This window comes from Xenopus tropicalis, chromosome 10 (assembly GCF_000004195.4).
Source record: "Xenopus tropicalis strain Nigerian chromosome 10, UCB_Xtro_10.0, whole genome shotgun sequence".
NCBI classification, from domain to species: domain Eukaryota; kingdom Metazoa; phylum Chordata; class Amphibia; order Anura; family Pipidae; genus Xenopus; species Xenopus tropicalis.
This window is the reverse complement of record NC_030686.2, coordinates 17,408,725-17,422,853: the sequence shown is the minus strand read 5'-3', so window position 1 is coordinate 17,422,853 and position 14,129 is coordinate 17,408,725. Positions and strand designations below refer to the sequence as shown.

The window sequence follows — 14,129 nt, the reverse complement described above, 5'->3', positions numbered from 1 at the left end:
CCCCAAAGACAGTGCCCCTATACACAGTGCTCCCAATTGCCCCCAAAATGTTAGGCACCCCAAGTGACTTGAATCGCATACCTTTTACCCCGGGCTGGTGCCCCTGTACGGAGAGAACAGCACCAGCCCGGGGTACCTGCAGCGCTTCCTCCTTCCTGCTTTGCGAGCGCGCGCATGGGCAGTAGAGTGAGAAAGCTGAACTTTAACAGAGAAGTCGGCTTTTCACTCTACTGCGCATGCGCCTATTGTGTTAGTCTTAGCGAAACGCAGGCGGAAGGAGGAAGCGCATCGCTCCAGGAACCCCGAGCTGTCTTCTAACAGGGGCACCAGCCCGGGGTACAAGGTAAGCGATTAAAGTCACTTGGGGGTGCTTAACATTTTAGCACCCCCAAGTGACTTAGCCTTTCCTTCTCCTTTAAGCAGACTATTTCCCTTTACAGTGTAAGGAGGTGGGTAGGTAATGTTACCATTAAATCTATACCTTATCCAAGAGTTCCACACTATCTGAAACATTTTGAGTCTATCTGTAGCAATGCTGGTTAACTTCTCATTGATAAAGATCCAATCAATCTTATTTTTAAACATGATGTAATTTATTATCGGGAACTTTGCTATCGTCTGTCTGGCTGCTAGAAAAATATGGTTCAGGAGTTTTTGTTTATTTATAATCCCATATCCTCTCACCCAGAATCTAATTACTTTTGGGAAGTGCCACCAGATATGGCCCATAGTATCTGGAGTTGTGCAACCTCTAAAGCAACTGTTGCATGGGCCTCGATATATTTTTGCTAGCGGGGTTAAGTACCAACGAAAGAGGGCCTTGTAACCGGCTTCATATAGAATCATATTAGCCGAGCTGTGTTTTAAGTTCTCCCACAATTGGGACCATTCATCCTCTGTCAGGTTTGTGCCTTGGTCTTTGTTCCACATTGTTTAATGTAAGAAATTTCTATAGGTGATATCATGTTACGATAAATGAGAGATATTGCTTTGGGTGGTGTTGCCTTGTTTGAACACCATCTCTCAAAGTAAGTGGATGAGGTAATTTCTGGGTTTCTCTGTCCCCAACATTTCTTAGCCCAGTGGAGTACTTGGAGGTTATACTTTTCTGCCAAATAGGCCAATGTGTATGGCCCCCTAACTGAAAGTTATTTATCCTTATTGATTTATTAGCAGTCCACCATTTAAAAGCATAAGCGTGTAGCCCAGGGAGAAACAAGGGGTTACCTGTTATGGGGGCTATCGTTATATGAGGGAAAATCAAGGTAAATCAAGGCTAATTTTAGGGTTCCCACAGCAGGTTCTGTCAATAGGTGCTGTAGATTTAAACCCAGTAAATCAGATTCTAATGCAGCTTTTTCTGCATTCTGATGATGAAAGTGCTAGTCACAACCAGGCCTGGAAGTAGGGGTAGGCAGAAGAGACACCTGCCTTGGGCGAAACAGTGAAGAGGTGCAAGGCAGGTACCACTGTTGCCATCCCTAGTCCTAGGGATCTCTTCATTTTCCGGCTCTCCCGCCTTGCACAGCACTCCCTCAACTACATTGGGGGGAGCGGTGGGGGCGACGTGGCCGGTCGGGTCGCCTAGGGCGCCCGGCCGACTTGGCCGCCACTGGTCACAACTTGACTGGTTCACAAAAACGCACTTTTTTAGCTCTCGTTTTGACACATTGCATACATGGGGTGGCTGCAATTCTCCTTGTGGCCATATTGAAGCTGAAAATGCTGCATTGTTGAAAAAATCCATGGCAAAGGTAAGTAAATGTGCTTTTTGGTTTTAGTTGCTTGAGTTGCATTTTTTCTGCTTGCTGCAGATCTCTATTTGAACACTAGATGGTGCAACTAATACTTCTTATCTGTCAGTTCTCCTTGTAAACAAGTATGGGGAAGCAAGATTATATAAAATCAGTGACTGATTTGGGCCACTAAAGGTAGCCATACATGGGCAGATTTATCTTCCCGTGTTTGGGGACCCCCAACAGATATCTGACCAAAAATTGGCTGGGAGTCGATCAGATGGGTTTGATTTTTCTGTCAGATTGGGGACAGCATCGGCTCATTAACAGCTTCTGTACCCCTCACTGTAATTCCATCCTTTAGCCCAAGTGCCAAATGATCGAAGTATACCAATATCACCTACCATAGATGGGAATATCAGAAGAAAGATCCACTCATTTTGCACCAAATTAGTGGATCTTAATGTGTATGGCCTACAGGAATATTGTCATGAGAAATCATGTTTTTTTTTAAAGCGCATCCGTTAAAAGAGCTTCTCCAGCAGAATCCTGCATTGCAAAAGTTGGAGTGATATCCTCCCCCTCCCAGCAGCCGATCAGCAGAACAATGGGAAGGGAGCAAGATAGCAGCTCCTAGTAGATATCAGAATAGCACTCAATAGTAAGAAATCCAAGTCCGACTTGGGACTCCTCCATGGGAGTAGTAGAAATAATAGGTTACATGAAAGCAGTACTAATGTGTAGCACAGGCTCTTTCTGAAAGCTCAGACACAATGCACTGAGATGGCACCTATGCACCAATATTGCTAAAATAATTAATTTGTTGGTTTAAGAATAAAATTTTAAATGGTAGAGTGAATTATTTTCTGTATAATGACATAAATGATATAATGTCATTTAGAAATAAAAAGTACACCATAAAAATCGTGGCAGTATCCCTTTAAGGTTATAAGTGGGGCCACATTTTGCACTAGTTGTGGTAGTAAATCATTAGTTAGTCTGTATTGGAGTGATGTTAAAGGATAAGGAAAGGTAAAAATCACTGGGGGTGCCAAATGTTAGGCACCTCCCGTAATTGTAACAGCTTACTGGGCTGGTGCTCCTGTTAGGAGATAACTGCACCAGCCTGGGGTAGCTGCAAAAGTGATCCTCTTCTTTTTTCTGTCTTCATTCTTCAGAATCCTGAAGTGCAAGTGGTGCGAAGACAGAAAAAGGAAGAGGATCACTCCATCGCAGCTAGCATGGGCTAGGGCGGTTTTCTTCTAACAGGAGCACCAACCCAGGGTAAAAGGTAAGCAATTACAACCATACCTTTCCTTCTTCTTTAAAAAGCAAACATTTGATTGGTTGCTGTGGGTTTTTAGACCATGTGTAGAAGAAGCCTTTTTTTACTATATTGCCTAATCCTAGGAATGAATTCAGTGTCACTGACCCTTTATAATCCTTACATTGTGTCTGTGGCAGCTAATCCATTTGTCCCCAACAACCACCACCCCAAATGCTGAATTCCAAGAGCTCACATTACACTATGGAGATACGTTTATGACTTTCACTCCATAGTTAATAGCTAAGTTGGATTTTAAAAAAACCAAAGTCCATCAAGTTTACTTCCTTCACTCCAAACAGAAGTCAGTGGTATAGCTTTTATTTATTATGAACTTTATAGGTGTTCCCTTTGCTTTTGTCCAATCTCGCTGACCCCTGTGTAAACGCTGCCCAGCATGTCTCAGTCACTGCTGTTGGACAATGGCGTACCCTACAGATCTGCCTTGTCAGCACATTCCTTGTAACCGAGACATTGGCACTTAGTTCACTTTAGCGTCCCTGTCCCAACACAAGTCAGGACTTTTCCGTCAGTGAATAAATGGACAAGCAGAAAAGAACTAAGCCCTCGTGGATGAGAGGGGGCAAATCTACCAGGTAAGTAGATGAAAACTGGGGGTTTAATGTATATGATTGCTGTATTGCTCCAACTGTGGCACTGCCCACCCAAAGAATTGAGAGCTGGGCAGTTCCTTGTGCTGTTACCTTCATTCCCTCAAAATCTGTCAGCCATTCCTAAATGTGTAATATGTAAATGTGTATATATGTAATGCCCCCATACTGCAACACTGTCGATCATCTAGGAGTTGTAGTTTGTCAGCAGCACAAGCATCACTGATGGGACGGTCATGTTTGAATGTGCACTTACCTGATAGAATGCCGCTTAGTTCTGTTAATCTTTCTAGGTGCTGGTTTTATTGTATGTCGCTTGCCCATGGCTTGCTTATTCAGATATCGGCAAGCTATTGCTTTTCAGATACTGTTAAGCTATGACACCCTACATCCCCTCTAACAATTATCCCCCTAAAGTACTGTGAATGTTAATATTTTCTTTGCTTGCATTTTTGTGCCACTTCCGCCTGTGACCTATGGTGCCTAATGCCACTGAATTCGAAGGCATCCACCTGTCAGAACAGAGAGGGAATGCTCTGTGTTTCAGCTGGCATTTTTACAATGAAAGAGAAAATGACACTTTTAGGGCTACAGGAGTAAATGTCTGCAGTGGGATTCAAGGGCTTATTTACAACAGGGAAGGAGTTACATCTGGAGCAGAGACCTTAGATCAGTGATCCCCAACCAGTAGCTCGTGAGCAACGTGTTGCTCACCAACCCTTTGGATGTTGCTCCCAGTGGCCTCAAAGCAGGTGCTTATTTTTAAACTTCTGGTTAGGAGGCAAGTTTTGGTTGCATAAAAACCCAGGGTAAAGCCAAACAGAACCTTTTGTGGGCTGCCACTCCATATAGGGGCTATTCAATAGCCAATTATGGCTGTCATTGGCTGATGCTTGTGTTGCTCCCCAACACTTTTTCCATTTAAATGTGGCTCACGGGTATAAAAGGTTGGGGATCCCTGCCTTAGATGGTAAGTAGGTACATGCTTTTGCTGTTCCTTGGGGGCTAGCATTCAAGAGGATTCCCTCATTTTTGCATTCAGAATGAAGTGCATCTCTGCGCCCCATTCTAGGAGTGCAAAGAGCTGCTCCCAAGAGCAATGACAGACAGGATGAGAATAATAACATTTATATATTCTGACTGGCTCTGAGCTTCTGAGCAAGGCCCATCTTGTATCCACAGATGCTGCTGTTTCTGCTTTGTGAATGAAATGCAAGTAAGGGGCATTCAAGGAGACCCAGTTGTTTTTGTTTTTTTCAAAACATGTTTTTTTAGCTATTCATATCAGTTCCTGTCACAGTAATGTTTACTCTCAGTGTCATAAGTATCGGGAGTGTGACTGCACAAGGGCACAGTGGCAGGATTGAGATTTGAGGACAGATTAGGGCCAAGCAGATGTGACAAAGCTGGCTATGATGGGAGTGGGAACAGGGGTGTAACAGGGGCCTGACTGGGCAGTATTGAGTGGGCCAGAGGTGAAACAATGGGGGAGTCTGGCAAGTGTATTGTTCGGTAAATTTGTAACTTAGGCCCTGGCCTTAAGGTGGCCATACATGTTGTGATCTGCACATTTGGCAAAGTCACCAAACGAGCGGGTCTTCTGATATGCTCACCAGAACTTGCCTCCAAGCAAGAAATGTAAACATGGGCACCTGCTTTGAGGCCACTGGGAGCAACATCAAAGGGGGTGGTGAGCAACATGTTGCTTGTGAGCCACTGATTGGGGCTCACTGTAGTAAACTGATCAAAACTAACTGCTAATAGGTTTCTCGTGGGTAACTGCACTCCTGCAATGCAATGTCTAGCAACCACCCTAGTTATTTTGAGACAATGCATACAATGGTAAAGACTGGGGTTTCTCAATGGGGTTATTTTGTGCTAGAACAATTGAAATGACACAGAAAAGAAGGTAACGGAAGGAGGAAGTTATGGCAGGAAGACTAGAGGTCCACATCTGTGGAGGATCACCCACACCACCCAAAGTAACAACCACTGTAAATCTATATTACTCTACAGGTATAAGCAAGAGGAAACACTTCGTTAAAACATAACCTTTATTGCCACCACTAAAATCATACTGTCATTCTAAAATATAATGTCTATAAATTAGAAGTCAATAACACAGGAACTGATACCTCCACATACATGACAATTTGTCAACTAAGTGCAAACACCCTACCACCCCCTGCCTTTGCCTGGATTTGCACCTCCAGACTAAGCCTTGCTCATATATTCAATGCTATATACTTGCTCAACTGTTGATGGATGTATACGACTATGATCGGGGTAATTTTGCCAAGAGTAGCAGGTTAATTTTAATGACCTGTAAAACTGAGCCTGAGTATGTGGGCAAGGCCAAAAGCAGTCTTAAAAATTACATTTTTAAATATATTGACAGTAGAGATGGATTATTGGAATAGCTAACCCTGAACAGGAGTCAGAGAAACTAAAAAAAGAAACACACTGATTCAAAAACATTTTTGTGTGACCCCAAGATAGCACCCTGGCCATTAAATGTAGGGCATAGAAATGACGTTATTATCTAAAGAAGGTGGATGGACTTAAAACCCGCGGTGAAAACCTTAATTGTAGATGTATTAGAGTTATTTTTAAAACTCATTTTCGTAATTTAAAATTGCAATTCTGTTGTTTTCTCAACCTCGAAAATTAAAAAATTGCCCTTCCCTAATCCATAACGTCTTAGTGATGGTTTTTTAGTGCAGAATAACTAAGGCATGAAGTAAACCTATGGCCTTATATTATGTTATGATCAAGGTAGAAAGATATGGTCTTTGCTTATGATTTTGGTTATGTTTTATTTTTGATATTGAGTATATACAGGTATATACAGGTATTCATCTATGTTAATTATTGTGTTAACATTGACATTTTTCACATCTGGTATTATGTTATGACTGCTATGGTTGTTTTGCTAGTGTTAATGGCTTATATGGGTATTATAGCCGTTAGTTTAGTTACCTGATCTGGACTGGGGTTGGGAATGTCCATATATTGATGGGTGATGACATAATTAATGCTTATTACATATTTATAAGTTTGGGTTGAAAAAAGACCAAGGTTTATTAATTTCAACCCTGGGCCCACTGGGTATCCAAGTTAAGGGCCCACAAAACATCATCTGCCGCATTACCCCCCCCCCCTTCCACCTGCACACTATCAGTCTCCTTTTCATCCCACCACTCCAACATGCTGCTACTTACTTCCCAACATGAATTAGGCTTCACCTCTGGGAAAGAATTAAAGATGGTCATGCATTCCACTGTGGAACTTATGTCCATCCTTAATGTTGTTTAAACTTGCCAAAATTGGCTGGTTTGACAGGATTGGGACCCACCAGGATTTTTCCCAATATCATGGTTGTCCAGTTCGACTCTGAGTCCAAAGCTCAACCCTTCTAAATGGCCCCCAATGCACATACTGTATATATATATACACACATACCTATATACGTTCACATATATAAATTGTGTATATTGATATCTGTAGTAAACTTGAGCCATTAAAAGCTGCTGTTTAGCTTTTGTTTTGGACATTTATACACCAGTAACTGAGATATTGACTGTTTCAGAAGATGGGGATGCCCTGCACATACTATCAACCCATGACCCTATGCCACTGACATATAGTTTACGGATATAATATTTTATAGTAGAAGTATGGTTTTAATGGTGGCAATAAAGGTTACATTTTAATGGAGTTTTTCACCTATACCTGCAGAATAATATGAATTTTTACTGGTTATTACTCTGGGCGGTGTAGCTCTATAAGCAATTTTCTTTCTCTGCACAATTTTATTGAGGTTAGTTTGTATTTGGCATAGTAATGGCTGTAATCCTGCGATGAACCCTTAGGGAAGTGGCAGACGGGGAGATTAGTCGCCCTCTCAAGGCAACTTCCCGCGGCTTCAGGAAATCGTAGCAACACTTATGCCATCCCACCAGTGATTTACATTCTTGTCGGTTTGATGGCATTTCGGGGAGATTAGTCACCCACGGTAGCTAAGATTTATCGCAGCGACTAATCTCCACGTGTGCCACTGCCTTTAGGGCTAAGACACATGCAGCTACTAGTAGCAGCTACTTGTTGTGGCTACTAAAGTAGACAATAGTGATCATTTACTGATAATTGTCTCTACGTGTGTTTTAGCAGAGGCAATTTTCAGTATTGTCTATGGCAGGGTATTTTCTGGTGTTAAGTAGCAGTGAAAAAAGTAGCTGCTACTAGTAGCTCCATGTATCTTTTTTAGGGCAGGGGTACAAGGGGAGATTAGTCGCCCCACAACAAATCTTCGTTGTCGCGGGTGACTAATCTCCCCGCAATGCCATCCCACTTGCTATAATGTAAATCGCTGGTGGGATGGCACACATGTCACTGCGATGTCCCGCAGTCGCCCAAAGTTGTCTTTAGAGGAAACTTCAGGTGACTGCGGGACATCGCAGCGACGCGTATGCCATCCCACCAGCGATTTATATTCTAGACGGTCGGATGGCATTGCAGGGAGATTAGTCGCCCGCGATAGCGAAGATTTGTTGTGGGGCCACTGTGCCACTGCCCTTACCCTCAAAGGCTGAGTTGCTCAAGGTTATTGCTGAGCACTCACTAACAACATCATATTGGCACGTGAAACACAGTTACGGATAGTTTTATTAGGAGAGTGGCAAATGGGGCAAACTTGATGTTTGGTCCCCACAATGATTTTTAGCTCCATGGACAGGGGACAAAATGCTCAAAATTGGCTCCAATTCAGTTACATGCCAACTAAGCAAAGCAAAACTTAAACTCAGTTGCTAAAAAAGTGAATAAGGGGTGTTTTGAGCATTTTGTTCCCTGCCCTTTGAGCTACTAATGTTTGGGCAGTTAAATGGAGGAATATCTGAATGGGACAGTTATATTTGTGGTAATGATTCCTACTACAAGTTTGGAGAAAATGAACCTTTTTTTTTCTTTTCTTCTGCAGTCTCCAGTATGAATTAGTGCCCTCTTTCACACTTTGTCCTGTTTGGATGCATCTTCCTGATGAAGGTACAGTAGATACTTGCCATTTATATATTGTACCTATATAATATACAGTTCCTCCCAATTGCCCATATTAGGTAGGCATCTTCAGCACCCAAAAAGTGATGCTATTACCTAAATAAAGTGAATAAATGTATAAATTGAGGTGAAAACCCTTGATTGTGGAGTTATTACATGGGGTCATCAGCCCTGTTCTAGGTAATGCAGTAATGGGGGAAAGTACTCACCTATGTAGAATTTCCTATCTGGCCGTGCTAAAGTTTCACCTCAGCTCCTCCTAGGAGCCAAGTTCTCAGAGTCATATTTAGTTTTTTTCTGTCCTAGATACTCCCGAACACCCATCTTGAAGGTCAGTTATAGCATCATTTTGTCCCAACACTTATTTGGTGTATATAGTCTAAAACTATGCGTAAGGGATGATACAACAATGTCTTCTAATATTTGTAACCTTGGTCTGGCCCTCGTCAAATGAGGACTTTAACCACAAAGTCACATGGATTTTTCTGTGCTGGCAAAAAATGCAGGTGGAGAAAATGCACATATAATGGCAGACAAAACATTATCTGTGCAATTAGCCTTGTTTACTAATACCATCTTTAGTGAGCTACTAAAATGCCCTCCCCTTTAAACAAAACAGGGATTGTTTATCTATATATTGCAATATATTAATACTAGCCAACTATTGCAAAGTCTAACCAGTCCTACACTCACTTTTTTCTGATTCATTAAGAATTCTACTGCAGATATGGAACCTTTATCCAGAATGCCCAGGACCTGGGGTTTTCCAGATAAGGAATATTTTCATAATTTGGATCTTCATACCTTAAGTCAACTAAAAAATACTTTTAACATTAATTTACCTCCAGTAAGAATTCATTCAGTCTAAGTCAGGTTAAAGTACAAGGTAATGTTTTATTATTACAGAGAAAAAGGAAATCATTAAAAAAAATTGAATTATTTGCTTAAAATTGAGTCTATGGGAGTGGCCTTCCTGTACCCCGTACCTGTACTTTGTTATATATTTTTCACAGGTACCTACAACTTGCTTTCCAAGGTTAAAACTCCAAATAATGGCCTTTTATTGGCCACCACTAGGATCGCCTGACTGTAGCTGGGAAGGGCAGGAGCTACAACATGGAGCTGGCCACTGCTTCTGTATAAACTATAGCAAAAAAAGGAAAGTTGTGCTCACCACTACATTTTAAACCTTTAGGTGGGGATGCAATGAGGCTGTGACCACAAAACTCATATAGACAGCAACAAGAGGTCCTCTGGACCAGTATATATAGGACAGTAAGACATTCTGTGCACTAAGCTACTAGAATTGTCCTTCCCTATAAGCAAAACAGGGATTGTTTGTCCATCTATTGCAATGTATTGAAGCTGGCCAACATATTAATTTTACATTTTTCACAGGGACTATCTTTCATCTGCAATTTGTTTGCTTTCCAAAGCTAACACTCCCAAATTATTCTATACAGAAAAAGTCAAGAAAATCTGGAAAAAAAACTAAAAGATAAAAGACCCATTGGAAAATAACACTGTATCTAGGCCAAGGTGTAATGTCCCAATATAAAATACAGAACAACATCAGTGTACTTTCCACATTACAAATTGCTCTGTTAGTTTCCTATTTGCTTTTTTATTAGCAGTATACTGTTCACACCCAGTCCCATATGAACTGTATAACCCTTGCCTTTGATAACAGTCCATTTGGAAGACTCTAATTTCTATGAATTTCTCTGTATTTTAAACTCAGTGTGATCATCATATCAAAAGCTTTTCAAAAGAATCAGAAGCAAGTTCATTCGTGAATCCACCTATTCCAATGCTGGTTTTGTGCAAATAATTCCCAACCCATCCCAATAATTTACCATAAGGCCTTCTTTTGTGCATCTCCTTCCAAATACAAATGTGAAAAAGAAAGAATTTATATATTTGCGATTAATTAAACAAATTTATTTAAAGAATCCAAGCCATTTCTATTAAAACTTGTTGTTATTAAAAACTCTCCTGACATTATCATGTGCACAAGAAGAGCAAATAATCAGGTTTACATTGACAGCAGGGAACTGACTAGGTTCCGTGAGATAAAACAATTGTGATTGCTTTTGGCTATCATATGAGTGCGTTCCTATACAGCCTCCAGCCACTTTACAAAACACATGCTCTTCATAATATCCAGCGCATGTACCCGGCTGATGCACTGTTGTGCTTCTATGTGTCTGTCCATGTAGGTATGGATTAAGATTCATAATAAGACTTAGTATTATAAGTACAGAAGAACAGGAACAGCACATCTTGTCTTTGTAGATTAAAATGCCTTTATTGCAAAGTTTTTTGGGGCAAACAACAACAGCAGCAACGTTTCAGGTCACATAAGACCTTTTATCATCTTGATAAAAGGTCTTATGTGACCTGAAACGTTGCTGCTGCTGTTGTTGTTTGCCCCAAAAAACTTTGCAATAAAGACATTTTAATCTACAAAGACAAGAGGTGCTGTTCCTGTTCTTCTGTACCAGGATATGCCGATGGAAAGTGGCCATTGGGGAACCTGCACTACTTTTAACTAATCACAAGGCTTGGTGCTGACTACTACTACTATTTGGTGCTGACTACTCCAAATTAGTATTTTAAGTAGACAGAGGCCCAAACAGCCCTCACAGGCCCAATAAACATTGACTGTCTATGGCATCTTACAGGAGCCCCTTTGGCATTTGCCATTAATCTACAGATTGCCAGTCCACTTCATAATCATAATCTCCAACGCATGTACCCAAATGATACTCTTTTGTGCTTCTATGTGTCTGTCCATGTAGGTCCGGATTGAGACTCATAATAAGCCCCACCACAGGCCTAATAAATAGTGACTGTCTATGGCATCTTACAGCAGCCCCACAGATCTGGGCCTCTATCCATGTTACCACTGCTTTTCTCTTTTTCTGTGTTATGGATCAGTGTTATGCCCCTGTTTGCAGGGATAAATTAGGCTTTAGGGCTGTGACACATGGGGAGATTAGTCGTGCCGCAACAAATCTCGCTTGTCGCGGGTGACTAATCTCCCTGCAATGCCATCCCAATGGCTAGAATGTAAATCGCTGTGGGATCGCATACGCGCAACATGATTTGCCCGCGCGTATGCCATCCCACCGCCGATTTACACTCAAGCTGGTGGGATAAGGGCCGGATTTGTAAGCCGGGCACCCCAAGGCCACCCCCTGTCCATCGCCCCGCGCCCCCCCTCCACCTGCGCATATGCACATGCGCAAACTTGCAATTGGGTGGGATGGCATTGCAGGGAGATTAGTCACCCACGACAAGGGAGTTTTGTTGCGGCGCGAATAATCTCCCCGTGTGTTACAGCCCTTTTGTTTCTAAACCCACCAAGTTATCTGTTTTCTGTCCGGCTTGTCAGCCACCTGCCAAAAGACAGCTTATCATATCAAACATTGAGCAGAATTGGCCAGGATGATGACAGGACATTTGCTTGTGGGTTCCAGTATAAACACTTTTCACTAGTTCCCACATTCAGGGCCTAGAGAACAAATGAGATAAACAAGATTCTTAACAGTGGTTCAAGAGTTTAGAAGATAGGCCACATGCTGTGTGATCTTGGCGCTCCCCTTGGAATCTCCATCATGCAAGGTAATAATAAACTGAAAATAAAAAGCCACATGCCTTTCTGTTATTCCCTGCCTCCGCCAATTTTGTTCCTAAGCTAGAATCCAGATGTTTTATAAAATGATACCCGCCATCTAACCACTAGGAAACATAAAAGTTAACGAGTATACACTGTATAAACCACAGTTTTATTAACAGAAATTAATCTCATTAAAGAAGAAGGAAAGGGTTTTACTCATCTTCTAGTATGTAATAGAGGGCCCCTGCATGTACCTGGACACTGAAATAATTTCTTAAAAAATGCTCCTTTGTCCAGTATGGTCCTCCCGACGTAAACAGTATTTCTCTGTGTCTGCGCCGCCATGTTTTTAACACTGACATCTGCAAGATGGTGCCTGCAAACTAAAAGCGCATGCGCTTAATTCAGATCTTTATGGGTGAGCGCTCCTTGGATGTGGGAGCATGCTCACGAATAGTTGTGCTGCCTTCTGGACTCAAGAACTGTCTTAGGGGCAGATTTACTAGTCCACAAATCCGAATCCCGAATGGGAAAAAATCGGATTGGAAACGAACATTTTGCGACTTTTTTGTATTTTTTTTCGTTGCCGTCGTGACTTTTTCGTGAATTGGCGTGACTTTTTCATAGCCGTTACGACTTGCGCAAATTGTCGCGACTTCTTCGTAGCCGTTATGACTTGTGCAAATTGTTGTGACTTTTTCGTAGCTGTTACGACATGCGCAAATTGTCGCAACTTTTTTGTACTGAGCGCTAGTAAACGGCGGGTAAACCTTTCCGATTTTTTCGCAACGGCTACGAAAAAGTTGCGACAATTCGCGCAAGTCGTAACGGCTACGAAAAAGTCGCAACAATTTACGAAAAAGTCGCGACAATTTCCAAAAAGTCGTGAAGGCGACGAAAAAAAATTGCAAAATACCGATCATTACAAAAAAAACGCATTTGGGCGCTTTCGATCCGTTCGTGGATTAGTAGATAGGCCTCTTAGTCTTGGTGTGGGAGCATGGAATTGTAGCAATTTTTTTTTTACTACAAGGCGACTGATCACAGAAACTGTTTTAAAATTAGGGGACTTGTAGGGGACAAATGCATTATAACCGCAGAGGTATGTCTCTCGGGAGACAAATTCTTTAAAGCACTTTCCTTTTTCTTTAAAGGATAAACTTTTAAAATAAGGGATTATAAAATTATTGAGAGTGCTATTCTTAGAACTTTTGTAATTTACAATGACATTTATTATTTTTTTAAGGTTCCAAGACAATAAGGGAAATACATACTGTCAATATAAATGAATTTTGTTACAATAACGCCACCTCCTGGTCTGTTTCTGACTGTGATCCAGTGGAGGAATTTGTCAGAAGAAAGAATAAGGGCTGGTCTGATGTTCTTTTGTTAAGGAAAGACACAAGAAAAGTTATCTGAGGTTTCTGATGTTTTTACTAAACAGAAAAACTTCAGACCAGCCCACTTTCTTTCTACTGACAAGTTCCTCGACTGGATCACTGCCTGAAACTGGCCAGTAGGTGGTGCTGTTGTAACAAAATTTATTCATATTAACAGTACATATTTCCCTTAATACCTGAAAAAATGTACATTGGAAAAGGGCTTAGAATAGCACTCTCATCAATTTTACAAACAAAAGGAATTCTGGGAGTGAATTCCAAACTCTTAAAAAAATCCCATTTACATGGGTTTATCCTATAGGCTAAAGCTCACCCACTGGGTTTGAAGCTGAAGCCAGGACAATAGCTGATCAGATTCCCAACTACAGACCAGTTTCGCCA

General features: G+C 41.5%; 1 protein-coding gene across 1 annotated transcript in view; it reads left to right on the top strand.

Moving 5' to 3' along the window:
- Window positions 1-3,580: 3,580 nt before the first annotated feature.
- Window positions 3,581-14,129, top strand: part of plcd3 (phospholipase C delta 3) — a 48,386-nt gene continuing 37,837 nt past the window's right edge. The window contains exons 1-2 of the mRNA XM_031894636.1: window positions 3,581-3,656; window positions 8,650-8,714. Of these exons, the coding sequence (XP_031750496.1) occupies window positions 3,601-3,656; window positions 8,650-8,714 (121 nt within the window). The 5' untranslated portion in view covers window positions 3,581-3,600. The remainder of the gene's footprint in view (window positions 3,657-8,649; window positions 8,715-14,129) is intronic.